At 33.5% G+C, this 24,754-nt stretch overlaps 2 protein-coding genes, 1 long non-coding RNA gene and 1 other non-coding gene across 4 annotated transcripts; all 4 read left to right on the plus strand.

The window, feature by feature from the left end:
* The first annotated feature begins 3,655 nt into the window (after positions 1–3,655).
* On the plus strand, positions 3,656–7,438 carry LOC110686684 (salicylate carboxymethyltransferase-like). The gene is made up of 4 exons (XM_021863292.1): positions 3,656–4,136; positions 4,861–5,271; positions 6,129–6,383; positions 6,488–7,438. Exons 1-4 carry the CDS (start codon positions 4,056–4,058, stop codon positions 6,848–6,850), a joined length of 1,110 nt encoding a protein of 369 aa, XP_021718984.1. The 5' UTR covers positions 3,656–4,055; the 3' UTR covers positions 6,851–7,438.
* A 3,958-nt stretch (positions 7,439–11,396) lies between these two features.
* On the plus strand, positions 11,397–11,468 carry TRNAN-GUU. Its single transcript has one exon. It is a non-coding gene; the product is annotated as a tRNA-Asn (tRNA).
* Positions 11,469–16,903: 5,435 nt separating this feature from the next.
* On the plus strand, positions 16,904–18,106 carry LOC110686761 (F-box/kelch-repeat protein At3g23880-like). Its single transcript, XM_021863366.1, has one exon. It carries the CDS (start codon positions 16,904–16,906, stop codon positions 18,104–18,106), a length of 1,203 nt encoding a protein of 400 aa, XP_021719058.1.
* Positions 18,107–19,962: 1,856 nt separating this feature from the next.
* On the plus strand, positions 19,963–24,625 carry LOC110686685. The gene is made up of 3 exons (XR_002504273.1): positions 19,963–20,712; positions 21,994–22,185; positions 22,319–24,625. It is a non-coding gene; the product is annotated as an uncharacterized LOC110686685 (long non-coding RNA).
* Positions 24,626–24,754: the final 129 nt, after the last annotated feature.

Raw genomic sequence — 24,754 nt, forward strand, 5'->3', positions numbered from 1 at the left:
CATGACGTAATTATATTATAAGAAGGTAATATAATACACACAGTACTTATTTATGTACTTAATGGTATCTTTACTATCTTATATAGTTCATATTATTTACAAAAGTGACGATGGACCCATGGTATTGGTTTTTTGGTACAGCACGAGTATATACCAAACTTAGCGATTTTATTTACTTAGACCAAATATTAAAAATAAACGTGCAGTGATACCTTGGGCTTGTTTAACATAATATTTTTTTTCAGTTTTCTGTTTTTTTTTTTTGTTTTTTTTTTTCCAAACAAAAAACCTAATTATCATAATTATCTTAATTTTAATAAGATTGACTAATTTTTGATTCATTATATGACATATATCATATGATGTTGAAAAACAAAAAAATAGAAAACAACAACGATACCAAGCGAACCCAATGAGGTTAAATACTTAAATCTTCATCTAAATTATTTGACACTTGGAGTCTGACTCTCTACTATTTGATACTCCCTTCATATCCAAATGTTCTTCCCATTTGTTATTTTGACACTATTCATTAGGTGGGAGAATATTCTAAATCACTTTTAATATATAAGACATAACATAGTCATGTCGGGTCTTATTTTATTAGCCGTAATGAATAGTTTATTAATATTCAATTATTTTATTTTTTTTTACTAATAAGCAACTTATTAATGATATTTTTATAGTCAAAATTTTACATTGACAAACAGCACAATCCAAATGGGAAGAGCATTTGAAAACGAAGAGAGTATTTTGATTACATTCACGAAATGTTGTCAGATCTCTTTTAATATACACGTGTTTCTTTCTTTCTTTCTTTCTTTTTATAATTTAAGCACTACCTTGATTTCTAATGTGTTTTTTAGACTTGCAAGTTGCAATAATATGTTTATGATTACATACACGTAAAATATATGAAAAATTGATATATTTTGATAATACATACTCCCTCTATCCCTATTTTTTTGCTCCATTTGACTTTTAATGGTCTTCATGATACGTGTTAAAATGTTTATATCTCTATTTTTATATACGTTAATATTATAAAAAGTTGATATTAATAAAATATACAATGAGACGAATCAAACAAGATCTCATAAAACTATATTATCTCTTGTAGAATAACGAAAATTCATGGTCAAAATTTGACCCAACAAGATCCCATAAGACTATATTATCTCTTGCAGAGTGAGTACTACGCACGTACTTGGATGCGTCTCTAATTGGATCGATCACATATTCACATACACACTATTAAAAAAAAAATAGTAAATAAATTACAATGTGAGTGTATACTTTAGCTTTGCCTTTGAGTCTTTGACCATATATAAATATTAAGGGTAAAATGGTTGGAACGGAGGTAGTGTTGCATTGATTTAAATTTTATACGCAGACGATGACATGCGCAACACAACTCTAAGGTTTTACTATAAGGTTTTACTATAAGCACTATGCGTTTATATCATAATCAACTCTAAGTTTTAGGTTATAACAATTGGAGCGCAAAACCTCGCTCATTGATCAAAGTTTTATATTCAGCTCAAGTAATACACTAATACGTAGTATATCTATAACCTTTTTTTTTTTTTTTAATTTTACGAAGAATTAAGCTTTAATAGTAAAAATAGAAGTAACTCGATTCGAACTGGCCCAATTTAAAAAACATCTGATTCAAATTTTGACTCATATGACCATAATAATTCAACACGATTCAAATTTTATAGAGTTGAACCGACCTGACCTAACTGATTCTGAACTAGTCATTCAAATTAACACCTCTAAGAAGTACTCGTATACAAAGTTAATTAAGCGAGTATTTCATATTTATTTTATTTTAATTTAATGAGTGAGTTGACGTAACGCTATGACATCAACGTAACATAAGTCGTCATGTGAAAGATTCTTTAATTAATAAATAAAATGGCCTGTTGGCTTTAATATCATTGGGTAGTTTTCCTTAAATTTTGAATTCACTTTAGTCGAAGGTTTGCCTGACATAATCACATGAATTATGTACAACGTAATTATATCATAATATCCTTTTTTTTTTTTCATATAATCCTTCCGTCCATGCTATTCTATGGTATTTTAATGACCAAGTTGTCTAGATGTCTTCATAGTAGATTAGTAGAATATACTTTATATTATATGCAAATTGTTGCTTTATTTTATATAGGAAATTTTGCATAAAACCACCTATTTTTATTTTTTTTTGTATATAATCACCTTTTAAAAAAAATGTTGCAAAAGACCACCAGTTTTAAAAATTTTGTTGCAACTTACCACTTTTTAGCCAAACCTACCAACTGTTCTACATTGAACTGGTGGTAAGTTGCAACAAAATTTTTAAAATTAGTGGCCTTTTGCAACATTTTTTTTAAAAGGTGGTTATATGCAAAAAAAAACAAGATTTAAAAGGTGGTTATATACAAAATTTCCTTTTATATAATAATCACAATACAAATATTATATAATACTAAGTATATGTTGAGCACATGAGCAAACCCACATGTAAGTGAAAGTATTATCCCACATGACCACATTGAAAGAGTGTAAAATTATTGGGAAGTGTATCACATTGAAAAAACAAGAAAATTGTGTCTACTTTATAAATTTAAGGGAATACTCCCTCATTGCCATATGATTTTGAGGTGGAATCTCCTTGATTGTATGAAGTGGACAGACAGATGTGGCCCAGGCAGTTTATTGATTAGTATATGAAGATGTGTTCCATAAACTTCTAACATATCAAAAGATACCTTGCTATCCTTACAGGATGACAAGCACAAACAAAATATATATAGTTACGTTAGTAAAATGGCAACCATGTATATAGATAAACGGGAACACAAATAAATTATTTATGAACCATACCAAATAATATATCAAATCATTATCAATTGGGTCACATATTATCCATCAACACAATAAAATTATTGTGATCTATATGCGCGTAAATAACGTTATATTGAACATAGTGATCCTAATTTTAACCTTTATTTAAACTCGCGTGACCTTTAATATTATTGTGAATTGAAGCTGAAGCACATATATGTCAATCGATGCTATGTTAAATAGAGTGATCTTTATTATTCATATTGATTAGTATAAAACACATTCATTTTTAAAAAAAAAAAATTAACCTCTTATGATCTTTATACTAACACAAGGACTTCTATTTTAAAGCATAATAACCTTTATTTTAACATATCAACCTTTTTTTTTTTTAATTATATAGTGACCATAGTGTCCTTATAATAGTGGTTCACAATAAATTAATGTGAACCATGTCTATTTAAGAATTTATATTAGAGACCAAGTTGTGTTGATGTCTTAATAGTAGAGTAGACATGGTACTAAATGTAAATAATCCCTTTAATTTAATTTACATAATAATTTATTGCAGTATGATTGTACGAACTTCTACTTGTATTATAGATTTATAGTCCATTAAACCATGCTATAATCCATCAGTTCATGAATCTATTATTGCAGTACGATTGTATGAACTTCTACTTGTATTATAGACCATTAGTCCAATAAGTCCATGCTATAATCCATCAATTCATGTTATTATTTGACCAAGTTGTCTAGATGTCTTTATAATGTTTTGCTTTATAATTTATTATGTAATAATTACAGAACAATTGTACCGTATTACTACGTATACAACGTGTTCCATAAACTACGTTATAGCACATCAAAAGAAAAAAGATACCTTGCTATTTTTCCAAGATGAAAACAAATGTAACTTTAGGTAAATGAGAACACTCTATCAAAAAAAAAAAAAAAAAAGGGTAAATGAGAACACAAATAGATTATTTAATTAGACTTCGGCGTTTAGTCTTACTTTATTATGGTGCTTATGTGGAGCTGAGTGGTACGATGCACTCAATGCAAGTATTAAATATATAATTTTTTTTTCTATAAATAGGGAATTACAAGCCTAGCTTATTGCATCAAAGGTTGTTTTACTTAATTGTAAAGAAATTTTAGATAAAAAAAACCAAGCAAGCTAAGGGAGGAGTGAGCGATAGTGTGACCAAATTTTGGTGATGGCATTTGAGGTAAAGCAAGTTCTTCGTATGAAGGAGGGGACTGATGAAACCAGTTACGTAAAAACGTCCTACATTCAGGTAGATTCTATGGACGATCTCAATATAAATGACCTGCTATAGGCTTTATAACTCTTGGTTTTCTTTTGTTTTTGTTTCACCTTTTTTTTCCTTATAGCTACTCACTTTTTACAAATTTTCATTTATTTTATACATGATTTTATCATATGGAAGAAATATGTTCTCCGTATATGTCTTCATATATTAGGTACAAAGACGACTTTCATTGTTAATTTATCGGATGTAATAATAATTATATGAATGATGGAGGAGTAAGAAATTAAATTTATACTTGATAATTAATTAAGAGAGGTGGCACATGGTTTCATGACAATTCAAATTACTACGTAGCACATAAACTTAGTGATTTGAATTGAATGTCAACTACATGCATGCACAATTAGATCAAGTTTTAATCAAGAATATATCATCCGATCCATTAATACTGTTGATTAGTATTAGTTTTGGAATGTGATAGCCTTTATGAGTACTCGTTAGAAAAATCGATTTAAAGTTTTGTGCTCAATCAGACGATTGGATGATAAAAAATGCAAATTCATGATTTCTTCTACACCATATAAACACGAATAATGCTAGATTAATATAGACATATAGTAGCACACATTTAAATTGTGGTATTATTTTTTCTTTTCTAACTTCTACAAGCAAATAAAGATTTAGTAATCAACCAACTACGTACACACTAACTAGCTACTAATATAGAAGTCCAATTTTCATGCAACAGAAACAGGTGCTATTATTGACAAAATCCATAAAAGAAAAAGCCATAAAGGAGTTCTATTCCAAGGAACAACCAACAACCTTATGCATAGCTGACTTGGGCTGTTCCTCCGCTGAGCTCAACACCTTGGGAGTGGTCTCGGAGCTCATAGAAACAATAGAAGATGCTCGTCGAGAGCTCGGGAAAGGGAGCCAAGAGTATCAAGTCTACTTGAATGATCTTCCAGGAAATGATTTCAACTCAATCTTTAGATCATTAGCAAGCTTTGAGGATAGCCTGAAAATGCAAATTGGGCGTAATATTTTTGGGCATTGTTTTGTGAATGGTGTTCCTGGCTCTTTCTATGGAAGGCTATTCCCTACCAATCACTTGCATTTTGTTCATTCTTCTTATAGCCTCATGTGGCTTTCTCAGGTGATTTTGCAATCTTTAAATATATCTTCAAAATGATTTTAATTTTTGTGTTGGTCTTTATTTGTACACGTAAAAGGTGATGGTATAATTGTCATTTCACCTTTAGATATACTTGAATAAGCTCATGAAAAAGCTTCTATAAGCTGCTTATTGCCAATGAGCTTATTTGGTGGAATCAACTCTTTGAATAAGCTTACTAGGCCACTAAACAATCCAATTAGCTTATTGTAGTGTGGTCAATCCACTTTGAATCAACTAATTTAATTTGGCCTAATAAATTATCTACCAAACACCCTTTAATCATAAAAAATGAAATACTGGTCACAGTACATCTATAACCCATAAAGGTTTGTCTAATGTGTGCCCATAGACAACATATATATATTAAATTACAAAATTTAAAGAAAAAAATCCTATGAAAAAAGGATGAAAATAAGAGAATGGTGAACCCTAAAGGGAAAATATTAAAATCATTTAGTTAATGTAATTAACTATGAAATTGTCTCATTATACGGAGTATTTGTTAATTAATATAATTATATGGATTATTATTCTATCTTGTCATATGCTCATGGACACATATTAGAAAATCCATTTATGTATTATGAATCATTTGAATATATTGACATCTCCCTCTTAAGGAATCTTTCTTAAAGATATCTCTACTTGAAAGGGCGTCATCATTTAAGGTATGTGGAGATGTACGTGTCAATCAAACTATTGCAACTATAAAGAACCTGATAAATTATATAATTGACGTGTCCACGAAAGTAAATGACTCGATGCTTTGAATGGTCAAAATCATTTAGCAAGTACTTGAATTGATGAGCATAATGGCTTTTGAATGGGTGCAACAGGTACCAGCAGGAATAGAAGACAACAAGGAAAATATCTACATAGCAAGTACAAGCCCTCCAAATGTGACAGAAGCTTATTATGACCAATTTGAAAAGGACTTTTCGATGTTCCTAAGGTGTCGGTCCGAAGAAGTAGTACCCGGAGGAATTATGGTCCTTACAATGTTAGGAAGGACGACAATTGAAAAATATAGTAAGGAATCTAGTTACGAATGGGAGCTTCTCGCTACTGTCCTCAATGATATGGTTCTAGAGGTAATATCAATTTTATATTTTTCATAGGTTGACAAATAAGGCCTTGATCGATTGAGTGACTAATTGTACTTCGTATATTTTAACTATGAATTGAATTTACGTAGGGTTTCATAGAGGAAGAAAAGCTACATACATTTAATATACCTCAATACACTCCATCAGCAGAAGAAATAGGTTTTATAATAGAGCGAGAAAGATCTTTTATACTCAATCAAGTTGATGTTTCCGAAATCAGTTGGGAAGCAAACGAACATTACTATAAGAATGATTTACCTACGACGGCGTTTACTCACTATGACTTTGTTAAATGCATGAGGTCCGTGGTGGAGCCCTTACTGGTAAATCATTTTGGAGAAGCCATAATTGAAGAGTTGTTCAAGAGATATATGGAAATTGTCCAAGCCGCGATGGCCACAGAGAAGAACGTGTTCATCAATGTTACGGTGTCCTTGACACGAAAGGGTTGATCAATCCATGGAGAAAAAACTATCAATTTAAAACTACGGTTCCTTCGTTTTGGTCCACGTTTTCGTTAAAAATCTTGTTGCTGTTCTTAAAGGCTCGCTCCATATTTTTAATCTTCATTGTTTTCGTGGTTCATCTATTGGTGCACATGTTGGGGTTGCAAAATGCTACTGCATACATACTATTGTTTGAACTATGGTACGAGTCTGATCGATAAATAAATGATGTCAAATATATAATATGTATGAAAAATAAATCTAACTATGAAAACATTCTCCCCTTCAAGGAAATAGGCTTGGAGCAGATAGCTAGGCCTCTTGTATTATGTTAAATCTAATTACTACCTCCGCTTTATATTATATGCAATAATTTTTTATATCTCACAAAAGATACCTAATTGTTGCACATAATGTGAAATTGGAGGTAGTAACTCAATTTATGTCGCATTATGTATAATATATGTGTTGTGTACTACATTTGTCTTTTTTTTTTTTTGAGGAAATACTACATTTATCTCTTCGATAACCTCTACGCTATTGTACCTATTTCCTAGCGTAATAGTTGCAATACACTTTATTTTCAGAATTCATATTTTATCATTACATTAAACTTTTATTGGATAAAAAATATTTAAAAATAAATTATAAAATAGATTACTGATAAAATTTGTACATGGAAAACATTAAAGCTTAAAATTTGTACATGGAAAACATTAAAGCTAAAGTGCTGCAATCTAATATATACAGATATACTATAAAATGGACAACTAATTAATTGAATTATTACAGACTTACAGTAAAGCATGCAACATTCCTAGGCCAAACTCCAAAAGTTATTAATTAAGGGAGCTTATCCGTGTAGCTGACCACATCGTGTGACCAGCTAATACAAGAGTAACCACTAACCGAGTAACCCCTCAAGTAATCCCTGACTAAGTATCCCCTCGAGTAATTCTGGCCTGAGAACCCCTCAAGTAACTCCTCACCGAGTAACCCATCGAGTAACCCATAACCAAGTAATCCCTCGAGTAACCCCTGACCGAACCACTCAAGTAACACTCGAGTAACCCCTGACCGAACCATTCAAGTAACACTCGAGTAACCCCTGATCGAGCCACTCAAGTAACCTTTGACTGAACCCCTTAAGTAACCTCGGCCACACGATGTGGCCGGCCACCTATAAAAATTTGTGATTAATAAATCCTATAACACGTAGATATCGAAAAGAATATGTTGATAAATTTAATTGTTTGTATTTTGCACTAATTGTCTCTTGATTATCTTTTATCATATGTATGATTCATATAAAATACAGATTAGAAAATATATATATATATATATATATATATATATATATATATATATATATATATATATGTATATATGTATGTATATATGTATATGTATATATGTATGTATATATGTATATGTATATATGTATATATGTATGTATATATATAAGTTCTGCTGAAAACAGAGCTTATGGTGAAAACTAAAAACAAGAAATCTTAGCCATTGAATGTTCACTAGATGATCTGATGCTGTGAAACAACCCAGAGGTCATTATATACAAAAATAAGGTAATTATATCAAGTTATATTAATTATATATAATGACATTTACACCGAGATCACTATATATAGAAATAAGGTAATTATATCAATTTTTACAATATTTACTTAGAGATCACTATATACAAAAATAGGGTAATTATATTAATTTTTACCACATTTACATAAAGGTCACTATAAACAAAAATAAGGTAACTATATCAATTTCGACCACATTTACATAAATGTTATTATACACAAAAATAAGGTAACTATATCAATTTTGATAACCCCGTTTGGAGGAGGAATCCAACGCCTTGGCCGGCTGGTACGGGCTCTATACAACAATTTTATCTTAAAAAATCTATCCAAAAATCGCTTACTCATCATATGTGTCACAATAATACTTATTTGTTTTCTATGTGGCGTGACGCTTGGCAAATAACTGGAATGCCAAGTGTCGATATCTCGTGATCTGACTATTTATATATATATATTATTATTATTATTAAATTTAGCACAATAACAACTAAGCTGAAGGATGAACCTATAATCCTATATGATCATGAACCATGGAGTACTCTATATGAGTAAGGCTTATCTGACTATTGAGAGAAAAAGTACTGACCGTAATTACAAATTTTTGTGGATAATCACGAGTGATAATCACTTTTTCAAGTGGCCGGCCCTATTATTTGGAGAATAAGGCTATATTTTTTTTTTTTTTATTAATAACTTCAACGATGCCCAAAAAAAAGTGAAGAAAATAGGGGATTTGCATAACCGAATTCCTAGCCGTCGCCGGCGAGTGCAATCCTTTCATTTCTATTTAGTTTTCTTTTATAGTGGTCTCTTAGCTTGGTGAAGAAAACAGGGGATTTGCATAACCGTTTACTCTTCATCCTCTTCGGCGGTTCATTAATTGTGGTATCTCGTCAAGTGTTCTGCTCAGCGAAACAAGGACCAAAGGCTACTTTTAACACCGCCGTCGAAAGGAATTCGGTTAATCCGACGATAAAGGTAAAGTTAAGGTTAGAATTTCCTCGCTTTTCCAAGGTTCGGTTCAGTGGGGTGGTTCTTGCGTTGGCCGTGACAATTGTTCTTGGTGTTAGGTCGGTTTCTGCCGGTGAGGTTTAATTTGGTTCTCGTTGCTTTTTCTGGTTGACCCACGAATTTCTTTCTGTTAGTGTGCTTGTATTCTTTGCCTTGGTTAGTACTTAGTAGTTGTTAGTTTGTTGTTATTGTTTTGCCTTAGTTTAATTATGTTATCCTTGTGTAATTTGTTGTTTTGGTTGTTGGTTCTTAATAATTCTCTTTCTCTGCTTGGTCATGAGTTAGAGTTTCATAGGGTAGTTTTAGTTATGGAGGTTCACGAAGTGTTGTTGTTGCCCTTGGAGCCTTGTTGGTTGGTTATAGGGGTTGTAAAGTTAAACAATCCCTTGCTAGCTAGTTGGGTTGGTGGTCCTTTTGGTTGCCTTTTCGGGATGTGACTATGTTACCCTAGTAGTTAAATATTTTTGGGTGAAGGGGAGTTTCCGATTTGGTTCTGTGATTCCCTTCTTCCGGAGTTTGGGTGGTTTTTCTTGTTCTATTTTCCAGGGGGTGGAGTTACCTATGCAATTGGAAGATTTCCCTTGCATTTGGAGATTGCAAGGGAAGAGTGGTGTTGAGGAAAGAGGTTTGTTTGCTATCCTTGGTTGCTTGGTTGTGGGATGATATGGGCATTCATACAATTGCTATCATCCTTTTGTTGTTGGTATTGGTGATGACAAAGTCAGTCATCGTTGTAAATCAAAATCTTGTAGGAGGCTCCCCATCATCAATGTTTGGGGTAAGCAAAGTCCTCCATTTTCTTGCACTCTTTGTTGGTAGAGTTGCAGGACGAGAACCTGCGTTGGAATGCACGGTTCATGGTAGAGTCATTCAAGCATATGCCTCTATTGGGTTTGTTCCTGGACTCCTAGGATGCGGCTATGATTTTCGATCCCTAGGAGTGAAATGTTGTCAAAGGTCCTTTCTTCAGCAATAGGGTGCATTCATTTTCCGGTGTCAATGCCAGTTTAGGGTTTCTTCAATGGTGTTATTCTGCATGTCCAGTCCATCTCGAATGTTTCAGTTACTTGATCATCTCTCGGTCCACATGTTGGATGTGGTAAGTTTTTCTTGGTTGATCAGGCTCCGTAGTATTTGGTGTTCCACAATACTTTTGTGGTACTTTCGTCCTCTTCGTATTTCCTCCATTGGTCAGTGGCAGTTGTATGTGGGTTTGTTTAGGTGTGTTATTCGTGTTACACAAGGTTATATCCTTTGTTGTTCGTGTTAGGTTGTTTTTGGTTTCTTTCAGCGCTCTTAGATTGTAATATAGCTTTTATTTATGAAGTTGTCTTTGTAAAAAAAAAAAACTTCAACGATGGGCCACATCCTCAATCGTCTCTACTTACATAAAAAGGCCGGTTTTAAAGTTTGGAGATAAAAAGAAAGTTGTGGAGAAAATGGATCTTGAACATAAGTTTTGGTAAAATATGATGTTGAAGAACAAATGAAAAAAACGGAAATCAAAGCGAAATATTGCAATAGTTATTTGAAAAATAACTACCACAATTTTTAAAAATGGGCATAACAAAATTTCTTTAATAATCTCCTAATTAACATTAGTACTAGTTTAGGTCCTGTATCATGCACGGTAATTTTCTGTGTTATTATCAATTTAGAACTGTTTTAGTCAATGAAAAAAATTGTCAAAAATTAGTGTGAATTAAACTACCGAAACATTTACTAAAATGAAACATAGTCATGAAAAAATCGATTAGCTAAATATGTACTGTAAAGTTAAGCATTTGAGCATAGCGAACGAGTCCACTTCCCCTCTCGGAATGAAAATAGGACCAACAAGGAACCTCCTCCTAGGAGGGGATCGATGATCGGCCACTTGTGGGACCGACTCCCGACCAGGAAGTAACGGCAGCTACTCGACCTTTGTCTGATCAATCTCCGCTTAATCCTCAGTAGCTCAGTGGTAGAGCGGTCGGCTGTTAACTGACTGGTCGTAGGTTCAAATCCTACTTGGGGAGAATTTTGAGCAAGTTTCACATCTAAAAAAATACCCGCTCCGATAAATTACGAAAAAATGAGAAGAAAAAGCAACAGGTGAGCTAGCGCGAAAGCCGTTTTAGTTAGTCACTAAAGTCGTTTTCTTGCTTGGTTGGTCTGGTCGAACAGATTACGACCAAAAAGTCAAAGTAGTGACTATAGCGCATCGAGGCATTTTGCCCGCATCTTCGCTATGTATACCCACAAGATAGGTCAGTGAAGTGTGAGCGGGCGCGGAGAAGAAAAGGCCAAACACTTCGGCCTAACGGGACAAGCAACGACGAAATGAAAAGAAAAAGTGCCCCGGGCGACCCCTTTTAGAAAGAAGGGCCGAAGGGTTTAGGCCTGTAGCTTTCCCTGTCCCCCCTTCGTCGGGTGGTGCTTGCCTACAGGTCTGTAGGAACGCTAGGCTGGGCCACCTCGAATGGCGTGAGCCGCATGCGGGGAGACTCGTCTTTTTTTTGCTAGAAAATATAATTTCCCACATTAGCTACATTAAGAAGGAACGTAACCTCCCAACCCCACGGGGGAGAAGTTTACAAAGGATCTATTTAGTAGACTTCATTTCAAAAATGCAGGATACATCAATGAAAAGTAAGTTCGATAATTTTAGTAAATTGGCTCATGATTCGACTTTGATCGTTATGGACTCGTACCAAGATCGAGCCCTAGACAAGCGGACCTAATTTTAACAGCCTGTACCGCGAGATTGCTGATTAACTAAGGGTTGAAGGGGCTGGACAAGGACTGCTGAGCATGGATAGAACGAGAGTCGAACTCGCGACTCAATCATTCTTTTTGTTTGGAAGATCAAATGTTATTTTTCTTGTGTTATGTACTAATCTTGAGAATAAATTTTCTTTGTACACATATTAAAGTCACTCTATTATTTAAACCAAAATTGTGCAACCTAAAATGATATCATTACATATCATTCCGACAACATATTATTTCTTATTCAACTTTTCTCTTGATATGAACTCTAATTAGATATCTATATATTTTAAATTATATTTGGTAATATTTTATATAATAATTAATAGAATTATTAATCAATAAATTATATATTTATTGATTGATTTTCTTATGCAAATATCGGTTATCAAGGTACTTTACTTAACAAAAATAAGTAATAAAAATCTTATGTTGATAATCTACTACGTATATGATATTTTTCCTAAAGAAATTATTCTATTTTATTCTTTCTATATTTAAAGATCTAGATAATAATTATTTTCTTACAATTAAAGTTATTTACATTCTAATAAACTTTTTTACCTCATTAAACTTTACATAAAAGAATATTTTCTTCAAGGAAATAAAAGAAAATAAAATAAAAAAATATTTAAGGACACACCAGACGATGACACGTGTCATTGCTAGTGTGTCTTTTAGTATATAGTTATTATTCTTATTATTGGATTTTAATTATTCTCTAACTAGGTTAGAACCCGTGCGATGCACGATTTAAATAAAATCTATATTTATAATTTGTACATTTTTTAAAAAATAGAGAAATATAAATAAGAATTATGCACATTGTACAAAAATATTTGTACTTTAAAATTTTTTGATTTTAATTATGATATAATACTTATTAACGTCGCCTAATACATATTTCAATGCAGGAGTCTATTTATTAGTGTGCTACTTAAAATTATTTCATTTTTTAAGGATAAACTAGTGAATAGCTCGGGCGTTGCCTTGGGTTAATACTTTATAGTTGTTCAACTGCTAATTTTTTTAACAGCATCTAATAGTTTGTATGTAGTATGTGTTTTTAATACTCTGTAGTATAATATTATTTATTGTGCAAGGTTAAAGCATAATTGACAATTAGCCTAGGTGGTTATTAATCAATATCCTTTCTTCTAAGAGGTCAAGTGTTCGAACCTTAAGAAGTTGAGTAAGTGACGAGGCGAAATGAGAGGGTAAGTTTGAGTAACAACTCACTGAAATCAGGTGGCAAAGAAGTTCAGTTATGCTGCAGGAGATAGATGAATTATGCTTTTTAACGAATACGAATTTACAGTGAATGAGATAATAAGTTATATACATGGCAATTTGACTATTATTGTTTTTTAATTGCAATTGAATCTGTTTACGAAAAAGTTGTATACCATGGCAATTTGACTTTCTTGTTTTTTAATTGCAATTGAATCTGTATATGAATAATTGGTTTGTTGATAAACAGTAATTATTCCCAATTTAAAAAATGGTAATGGTGGGTGATTATAGTAAATTCAGTTGGAATTAACAAATAAATTACCTTTCTTCTTAATGGACTCGTTACAGGAAATATGTTCTACATTTTAGTGGTGTTCTTCTGCTAGTCGTCTATGGCACTTGAAATATGGAGGATCAGTCGTACACAACATTATAATAATATTTCTTGTAGCAAAGCGTGGCCCACATAAGTCCTGATTAACTTTTTCTTATTAATCAGACTGATCAACCGGGGCTAGCCCTGTGGACAGTGTTGACGTCAACAATATTTTGTTTTAATAATAGTTATAGATACTTTCATGTTTAGTAAACCTGAAACCTAGAATCATCAACCATATCTTTCAAAAAAAATAATAATAAAAAAAAAATCTAACATAGTTAAATAAGTATATAATTTACTTTTTTGTCAAAAAAATAATATGTAATTTACTTAAGTGCCCCCTTTTAATTGAGTAAATGCAAACCCAAGTACCCTCACTGATCATTCATTGGGGACGTTTGAACTATTCTCCATTGAATTCCGAGGGACGTTCAACTGATCGAAAATCAAAACCATTAATCCAAATCTGCCAAAGATGCTAAATATCAACACTTGGAAGGTAATTCATCTTTTCTTTACCCTAATTTTCAATTTCTTTTTTTCCAAAATTTTATGGATTAAAATTGTTATGCTTCCTTTCCCTGTTTTATAATTGATTAATGTTGGTAATATCTAATGTGCAAAATCTGCTCTTTTGAATGTAAATCAAAATGAAGTAGGATGTTATCTTAAATTCAACAGGGGCTTATATGATATGTTATATGTTCTTCAATTTTACTTAATTATGAATTGAGTATTTGTGTGTCCTTAATTGTAGGTTCTATCTAACCTATAATAGCTTACAGAACTTTAAATAATAGGTGTATGCAGCTCCGGAAACTTTGTAATCATCTGTTGCTTACCTACCCATATTTTAATGGCTTTTTAAAAAGATTTTCTTGTGAAGTCATGTGGGAAATTATGGATCTTTGACTTTAGAATTCTCATTAAATTTCACATAACCTAATATTTTAGGGGGGAAATCGTGTTTACAGTTCTTTAGAAGGGAAATTTATTTAACTATGGTTAGTGATTTTAGGTTATTTTGGTCATGTTTACTTAAACATAGCTATATTAGAGACTAATTGAAATACTAATGCTATTTAGGAGATTATTGAAAAAATTTGGCTACCATTGAGAATCTGCATTTGTATATGTCTACCATTGAGAATTTTCCTAAAATTTAAAATCAGAAACTTTAACTTATTTTTTTTTCGGGCCAGGTCTATAGTAATATATGAAGTGAAAAGGGGCTTTGGGTGATAAATTTTACTTCATCAAAATACTCCCACTAGTAGAAAAAACGCTATTTGTAACTAACAAAAACAGGCTATTTGTAACCAACATTGGCCGTTACAAGTATTGGGGTTACAAATAGTCCTTTCATTTGTAACGGGCATTGTCCGTTACAAATAGGTACCTATTTGTAACTAACATTTCAATTGTCAGTTACAAATAATTATGTATTTGTAACGGACATTTAATATGTTCGTTACAAATACGTACCCATTTGTGACTGACATTTATTTGTAACGGACATATCAATTGTTGGTTACAAATGCTCATTTTCGATATTAAAAAAAAAGATAAAAAATAAATAGGTGAATGTTCTGTGGAATATTAATCCTTTTAATTTATAGATACAAACTAAATTTTATTCTATCACATTATATCATTTTATTGCAGCAGATTATGGTAAAAAAAAATAAAAATAAAAAAAAAACCCTAGAAAGTGTCGGTATAGCTCCCATCACAGTTGGTCACGTTGGGCTCGGTATAACCTTCACAAACGCTGTTAAGCTTCTTTACTTTCCTTGTGCAAACAAATCACACCCCAAAAAAAAAAAAAAAAAAAAAATAAATTAAAATGCTGGATGAGATCATAGGGAAAGGATAGATTTGTTCAAAAGGGTAATTTATACAATATATTTAAGTTAGGAATTGAGGTCTAAATAATCTCAAGTTACGAATTTATTCAAAAAAAATAAAATAAAAAATCTCAAGTTAATTATCAACCATAAGCATTTATTAAGATTCAATTATATTAAGGACTTGTGTTTTTGTAGATTACAAACTAAAAAAAAACTCAAAATTAACCAAACTCACATAAATCAATGGATACCACAACAACACATAGTACACATACGTTATATCTAAGTAGGAATTGAGGTCTAGATAATCTCAAGTTACTAATTTTCAACCATGAATATTCAGCAAGATTCATTTATATTAAGGGCTTGAATTTTTATAGATTAAAGACCACAAAAAACTCACTTAACCAAACTTAGAAAAATGAATGGGCACAACAACAACACATAGCAGTATAGCACACATACTCATGCCAAAATTATTAAATTCAAGGCAATTTGAAGCGTAGTACCTATGAACCACCTGTTTCAGGCCATTCGTAGCCGAAGAACCAGTGAAACCCTCACAAGGAACAGGACACCCTGTATCAACAACATACAATAAATTAGATAAAATGCAATTACAACCTACACTATCGAAATGATGCTTTTAATATTCAAAATAATTTCCCTAATTAAATCACAATCTCAATTTGAAGGGATGAATCATATACTCTAATAGAATTTTTATTTTTAACTAAATATCTATAGCATTTTTATTCTTATCCAAATATCTCAAATTTTTTAAACAAATTTATCCTAAATTGACTTGCATAATTGTTACCTACGTGATATTGGGGTTGCAATTTTAAAAAATAATAAAGTATATCTTTTTATTTTTTTTATTTTTAAACAATAATAAGAGTATATCTTTTCTCAAAAAATAATAAGAGTATATCTAATAAAATATTAATTTGATAGTAAGAATATTATATAAATATGAGATGAAAAAAGATGAAACAAATACACGTAAGGATTACTCTAGCATTATAGCAGAGTATTTATGTAAAGTATCCTAAATTCCTAACCCTACTGGTCTATGTATTCTATATATACGCTTGTTAGGCGGCATGTGTGAATATTTAAGTGCCTTTAATTTAGGAGTCTTTCCAGTTATGTATATTAAAGTTTATTATACTTCATAAATACAAAACAATTACAAATCTACAAAAGCTTAGCAATTTATTTTTGTAGGAAGTTTAACATGGAGAGCAAGAAGATGAGGATGTCGGACGAACAATTAATTGCCAAAGATATTGACATACCAATAGAATTACTAAGGGACGAGATATTGGCAAGGCTACCGGTGAAAACCCAACTACAAATAAGGTGTGTTTGTAAGCTGTGGTGCTCTGTAATCGATTCCCAAGATTTTAGGCTAAATCCGAATATTCGTAAAACCCCTCATCTAATCTACATTCATTCGGAAAACAATGGTTTGACCAGCGATCAATGTATAGTAACTCTTCGAAACGTCGATACATTTGAGATAATTAATCATCTTTGTAAAATGTATGGGTCATATGAATTTTATGGAACATGTAATGGGTTAATGTTAATGTCTCAGAAGTTGTTTGGGGACAAGAGTATTTTAAGAGTATGGAACCCTTCTATTCAAAAGTCCTTGTTACTCCCCTCGTGTCCTTTGAACTCCGAGCCACAGCATCGATTGACATATATGCTGGGATATCCTTCTTCTGATGGAGACAATAATTTTAAGGTGGCTGCCTTTAAATGTCATCCAGGGAGTTCTCTTCTTGGTGGAAGTTATGTTTCAATTGCAATTTATTCATCTCGAGGTCATAGGTGGAGTTCTGTAATAAAGAGGAATGATGTCCTCTTCCCACCATCTCTAACCGATCGTGTATTCTATCAAGGGGCTTGGTACTGGATTACGAAGACTAATCTTGTCTCCTTTGATTTTAATTTGGAGGATTTTATCTTCCAAGAGTTGCCTGTGGAGGTCATGCAAGGAGAAGTCACTAGGTTTATTTTCCTTCTTTGTGAGAAATTAGCTATTTTGAGCGTGTCTTCTAAATGTTTTTGTGTATGGGTTATGGACAAGGATAGAAGAAAGATGCCGTCGTGGAGGCCATGGCTTTCAAGAGATACCACTCATGAGGCATTAGATAAAATTTGCGATTTGCAATATATACATTCAAGGATTTTCTATAATGAACGGGACAGTGATACATTTATCTTTCAGGACACCAAGAAAGTGTTTTCTTACAAATTTTCTACCCAGCAAAAACAAATTTTGAGATCACCCTATGAAAGTGAGGTAATCTTAGATGCTTATGCAGAGAGCTTGGTGTTGCACAAGGGAACCGACGGTCAGATTTTGACATCATATCCTTCCCACGACAAAACAGTTGTGGCCTGGCCAACTTTGGAAGATCATTGGTAAGGTTTATGCATGCACTTTACAAAATTGTCCATTTTCATTAGAATTTATGACATGAATAGGACTAACAAGTGTAATATCTTATTGCAGGGAGCAGATATCTGACTGTAGGGAGCTGCAACGCTTAGTATATCACGTGGAATCAAGCTAGCTAACTTCGAAGGATGGAAGACGTACAACACTCCATAAAAACGCTCCGGTTATTTACAAAAACGGAGCGTATTAAGATCAATTTCGTGCTTAAATGAAAATACATACAAACATGACTCTGATTAAAAAAAGAAACCTGGAGCGTCGTTAACTTTAATATACTCCGGGCTTTATAAAAACTGGAGCCATAATAATACTCCAGTTTTTTTTAACCGAAGCACTTAATTTTATAAGTCGCCCAAAATTATACTCCCTCCGTCCCTTAATGTTAGTCCCTTTTGGTCAAATTTTAGTCCTAAAATGTTTACCCCATTTACTTTTTTCAACAGCCATTAATAATAATTTTTTACCGAAATTCCTTCGATTTTCAACAATATTTTTGCAAATTTAGATTCACCATGTAAATTTAAAATTTCATATAGTAGTACTTTTATTATTTTCTCTCTACTTTTTTGCATACCCAAATTTATCTTTCCAATGTATTTTTACTACTACTTTTTAAAGTTTCTTAATTTTCGTGAAATTTCACCAAAAGGGACTATCGTTAATGGACGGAGGGAGTACAATTTAAGGCTCCTTTGAAATTTCATTCTCCTCCTCTTCTCCCTCTAACACGCACCCAATTCACCTTCTTCCTCAATTCATCATCCTTCTCGCCGCCAGAAAAGAAGTTCGTTCTGCTTGGTCGCCAGTGGTAAAGAGAACCACTTCAGTGCTCTTCCTTCCTTCTATCCCCTTGCTCTTTGAAACGAGCTGCATTCAAGCCCCTTCCGCTCCCTCATGCGTGCTTTTCTTAAACTCATGTCCAAATCGCAATGCTAGGAGTCAATGTGGATTCTATTGGAAGTTCTTGATATAAAATAAGAGTGTTGGAATAAAACAAGAGAGAGAGAGAGAGAGACTCACAAATGAAAAGGAAAAAGTCCCACGTTGGTTGGGGGAAAAAGTTTTGCCTTGTTTATATATTGTAGTATGTTAGTACTACTTAGTTGAGTGACTTGGAGGTGGGTGTAATACCACACACGCGCGCGCACCGAGTCGGGCCAGGTTCGGCTCGGGCCTCGGGACTTGGGGTCTTGGGGAATGCGATGCGTGGGCGTGGGTCCCATTTATCTTTTTGGAGAAATTTTATTTGACAGAATATTTCGTAATTTATTCCGGCTTTGGCTTTTTCTAACTGTTGGGAATCAGTGATTAATTCCTTAATTAATCTAGCCGTTTTTTACTGTTGGGATTTTCTGATTGTTAGGAATTTATTCAGCCATTAATTCCTTGATTATAGCTGACTGTTACACTCTTGATTTTTGCTCGTGACTAACCGAGTTAATCTGGACGGTTTTTTGACTAGATTCTTCCCTTATTTTTTGCTAGTTGTTTCCTCCTTGCTGCCTATTTATACTCGGTTCTTCTTCAGCCAAAACATACAACAATTCGTACCTCTCTCTCTTCTCTAAAAATACTAAATACTGCTCTTTATTTTTCTGGGCAAGTATTCTAAATTCCAGTCGGGTTTGTGAGTGCACATAAATTCCGGCGCCGTGCTTATCTTGGAGGGCGACCGCTTCTTGTTACTACACCGGGAGGAGCGCGGAATCATCTTTTAGGTCAGTGGTTTGCCACGACACGGCTATTGTCAGTTTTGGTTCACGCATCAAGAGATAAGTAATTTCTGTTTTATTGTTTACAGTATAACAATCTAAAAGATGATTATGGCTTCCAAATTTCTGATTCCTGATTTGTCTAAGTTCACTAGTAGAAAAACTTAAATGGGCACCGCAAAATGCGCACCGGTTTTTAAAAATTGGTGCAAAAAAAAAACAGGCAGGATTGAGGGAAAGAGTTTTCGCACCGGTTCTAACCAAACCAGTGCAAAAAATGAGTTAATCGCACCGGTTCGAATGCTTTTGTAAAAAAAAAAATCGGGGCTTTATTTCTTTCTTTCTATTTCTGTCTTCTTTCTTTCTCTTTCCTCCATCTCTTTCCCTTTCCTTTTCTCTATCCTTCGTTCTCTACCACCGACCACCTCCTTTCGTTATTCCGTCGCCGTGCTCTGGTGTTTTCCGTCGTCGTGCTTTGGCCCGGTCTGTTCCGGTGGGTTGTTCGTTTTGACGAAATTCCGGTGCATTTCAGGTAAATTCTCTCCCTCATCTGTAAATTAAAGCTAGCTCATTCTCCATTCGAATTCTTCATTCTAATTCTCCATTCGGATTCTTCATTCGGGTCTGCTTCTCCTTTTGCGGTTCTGGGTTTTATGTGTTTTGATTTGTGTTTAGATCTACTATGGTTTCCCCAAATTCCAATTTCACAATTTCAAGGTTCAAAAATTAGAAAGAACAAACCATAAAATTCCCCTCAAAATCAGAAACCTTGTTTGCTGAAAATTCAAAACCCTTCGAACGATCCTTAATTGCAAGATTCAGCCAACGCTTGCAAGATCAGTTATTCAACAACATTTCAAGGTTAGATCTATTAATTATTCGTTTTTTTCGTATTTATGTGTTTATTATAAGAAGCAATGGTGATTTTAACTTAATTTTCCAATACGTATGTGGTAGTAATTGAATTTTGTTCGATTCTAGTTGCGACACTTGTATAGAATTGTTCTCTAATTTTGATTTATTTTTGCAATATTCTGCTTCAATTTTTGTATGGATCAACTAATTTTTGTTCTTTTATTTTCAATATTTCGTATGTTAGCTTACCTGATTTCGTTTTATTAATTCGATTTTATGAAAAAAGTAATTACTTTGATTATATTTTTTGTGTATAATCTGTTCAATCTTCTGATAATAATTTGCATGTCCTGCTATTTAGTTTTCTTAAGTAAAATTATTATCAATAAAACAAGGGGGTAGTTGCAGGAGGGAGGGGGAAGGTGTAGCGGGGGGCCGGGGCAGGTGGAGCAGGGAGGGGGCAGTTGCAGGTTGGTTTTGTATCTTGTTAGAAGCTTGACCAAAATAACTCCGCAGCTATAAACATTACTCTATTTAGCATATTGGCTCTTATAGAAATATCTAGGATCAAAATAGCCAAACGTTCCTTGGACACAATTCAATGGATTGACCAGTGACCACTGCTCTCACCACCTGAACTCACTCACTATGTTCTAAACAAGCCTAGAACAGAATAACACCAACAAATAGCAAGGAAAGGTGGAAGCTTTGATTTCAAAGGCTGCTTCCACCGATCCATTACACACGAGTTGTTACATGAGTCTGTTCCACAAAAACTACTTTAGAAAACCCAAAATCCCACATTTTTGGTCCAAACTTATCATCCAATAGAATGTTGTCAGATTTAATGTCTCTGTGGTCAATTGGTGTTGAAAACTCTGAATGCAGATAAGAAATTGCAGAAGCAGTTTCAAAAGCAATTCTTAAGCTTTTATATCCTATCTTCTCCTTAACCCTGATTATGAAACCCTCTCTTTCTGCCCTTGTTCTCTGAATCAAATATTTACATCATCTCAACATAGGTTCAGTTGCTTACCTTTGCCTGAGTAAGAAAAGGTCAGCTAGGGTCAAAGTTATTGGCACAGTAAGTAATTAATTAAAACAGTTGATCATTCTAATCTAACTCTTTAGGTGAAGTTTTCTACTTCCTGTATCTTTGTTAATTATGTCTTAAGTTGTACCTGTGCGCACCCGAATTGCAGAATCATCCTACAACAAATATCCATATATTTCTTGTTGAGAAAAAAAATTAGTCTTTGATGTATTTTTCCTCATATATGTAAGCAGAAAATAATGAAGAAATTGGAGACACAAGGGATATTGATAACATCACATAAGGATATTATCATGAGAAATTGAAGGAATTATTGATCAAGATCTTGAACTTGAAGTTGCATGTTCGCATAGTGAACCACTGAACGGTGAGGAACTCATGAATGTAGTGGAGGAAGAGGAACTTAACATGTCAGCACTCAGCAGGTATGACTTAATTATCCCTTAATTCATATAAAAATGACAATTTGGTTTATTTGTCTTGGTTTATTTTGTGTTTATGATGTCAGATGATAATCTCAATATGCTAATTTTAATTTGTTGTATTTTTGCTTGTTAGATGCGACTGTTGTTGAAAAGCCGGCTGAGGTTAAGAAGAAGCCAGCCGAGAGGTTTGATTTTGTGTTTGAACCAAACCAAAAAAGAGAGCAGAAGCAGCAGCTAAGACCTGGGGCACAGACAGAGCAGACAAAGCAGCCAACAGCATAAGCAGAACAACAACCAAAAAACGAACAACAGCACCAACAGAAGCTTGCAATAGCAGGAACCAACAGCGGCCTGTACACCATAGAAACACCCTAACCAGCATCCAGTAGCAGACACCCAACAGCTATGCTTATCAAAGTGCAGCTTATCGTTTCTTTGTTAATGGTACTAACAACTCTTATGTAGGTGGCCATATCATTGAGGCAGGAGATGCAGAATTCTTTGGGAACATTTTTCCTTGGAAAATGGCTTCCCCTAATGATAGTGAATTACCTGCTAGTAGTTCTATTAATTTACCTATTGCTAATGCTCCTATTACTAACGATGATTCTGTTTTGGAGCCAAGGAGAAGCAAAAGGGCACAAAAGGACAACAATTTTGGTCTTGATTTTATTACTTCCTTTTTATCGGAATCTTCCTTAATTGATGATGATCTTGTGCATATCTTTGTTTTGGAAGATGATCCAAAAACCTATGATGAGGCAATATCAATTCTCAATAATAACACTTGGGAATTGGTTGAATTTCCTAGAGGTTGTAAGCCCATTACTTGTTAATGGATCTTTAGGAAAAAATTGAAAGTCGATGGATCCATAGACAAGTATAAGGAAAGGATAGTGGTAAGGGGTTTTACTCAAAAGTTTGGCATTGATTATTTTGATACTTACTCCCCTGTCACTAAAATTGCAACCTTAGGAATTTAATTGCTCTTGCTTGCATTTTTTATCTTGTTGTTCACCAAATGGATGTCAAAACTGCATTTTTGAATGGTGACTTTGATGAGGAGATTTACATGGTCCAACCTGAAGGATTCGTTGTTCTGGGCGAAGAGAACAAGGTTTGCAAGTTAGTAAAGTCATTATATGGGTTTAAGCAAGCTCCAAAGCAATGGCATGACAAATTCGATAAGACTATGAATGGTAATGGTTTTCATGTTAATGAAGGTGATTCTTGTGTTTATTTTAAGCATGATGGTCTTGGTTGTGTGATTATTTGTCTTTATGTGGATGACATGTTAATTTTTGGGACTGACTTGGATCAAGTAAATGAGACAAAACAGTTTTTGAGTTCGAATTTTGAAATGAAACACATGGGTGAGGCAGATGTGATTTTGGGAGTAAAAATCAAAAGGACCCCAAATGGCATATGTCTTAATCAATTACACTATGTTGAAAAACTTCAATAAAAGTTTGACTCATTTAATGTCAATCTAGTTAAGACTCCTTATGACCCGAGTTTCCACCTAAAGAAAAATAATGGTGATCCAGTTGATCAGTCTGAATATGCTAGAATTATTGGTAGTGTTATGTTTCTTATGAACTACACTAGACCTGACATTGCTTATTCTGTTAGTAGGTTGAGCAAGTACACTCATAACCCTAAGTGTGATTGGATTGCTCTAAGGAGGTTGCTTAGGTACCTTAAGGGAACCATGGATTGGGGTTTGCACTACTCCAAATTTCCTGGAGTTTTGGAGGGTTTTTGTGATGCCAACTGGGTATCCAACAATGATGAAGTTAACTCCACCAGTGGCTATGTCCTCACCCGGGGGTGGAGCCGTATCCTGGAAATCTTGTAAGCAATCTTGTACTACTATGTCTACTATGGAATCTGAGTTTATTGCTCTTGAATTGGCAGGTCATGAGGCAGAATGGTTGAGGAACATGCTTGTTGATATTCCACTGTGGGGAAAGCCAGCTCCTTCATTTGCACTTCATTGTGATTCGCAAGCTGCGATTGCTATTGCACACAACCATGCCTATAATGGGAAGAAGAGACACATTCGTCTGAGGCATAAGGCCGTCAGAAATTTGTTGTCTGAAGGAGTGATATCATTGGACTATGTTAAGTCCGAAAAGAACATTGCGGATCCGTTGACTAAAGGCCTATGTAGAAAAACTAGTTTTGAAAACATCGGAAGAGATGAGGCTAAACACTAGGCGAAAAATACAAATGGGCACCGGTTCAAAACCCCCATTTCGCACCGATTTTGAACCGGTCCTTATTTGGGGGATGCCAAAAACCAAAAGATTTCGCACCGGTGCGAAAACTTAGATTTTGCACCGGTTCTTGTTGTGAGCCTGTGCGAAAAATGTCCCAAAAAATAAAAATAAAAACCTTTTAGCACCGGTTCTTGATGTGAACCGGTGCGAAAAATGGCCCAAAAAATTAATAAAAAAACTTTTAGCACCGGTTCTGGTTCATCAAAACCGGTGCCAAAAATACCCCAAAAAAATAAAAAATAATTTTTAATTTGTTGCATTTTTTTTTACTTAAATTGATATAGAAA

Source organism: Chenopodium quinoa, unplaced genomic scaffold (genome assembly GCF_001683475.1).
Source record: "Chenopodium quinoa cultivar QQ74 unplaced genomic scaffold, ASM168347v1, whole genome shotgun sequence".
Classification (NCBI taxonomy): domain Eukaryota; kingdom Viridiplantae; phylum Streptophyta; class Magnoliopsida; order Caryophyllales; family Amaranthaceae; genus Chenopodium; species Chenopodium quinoa.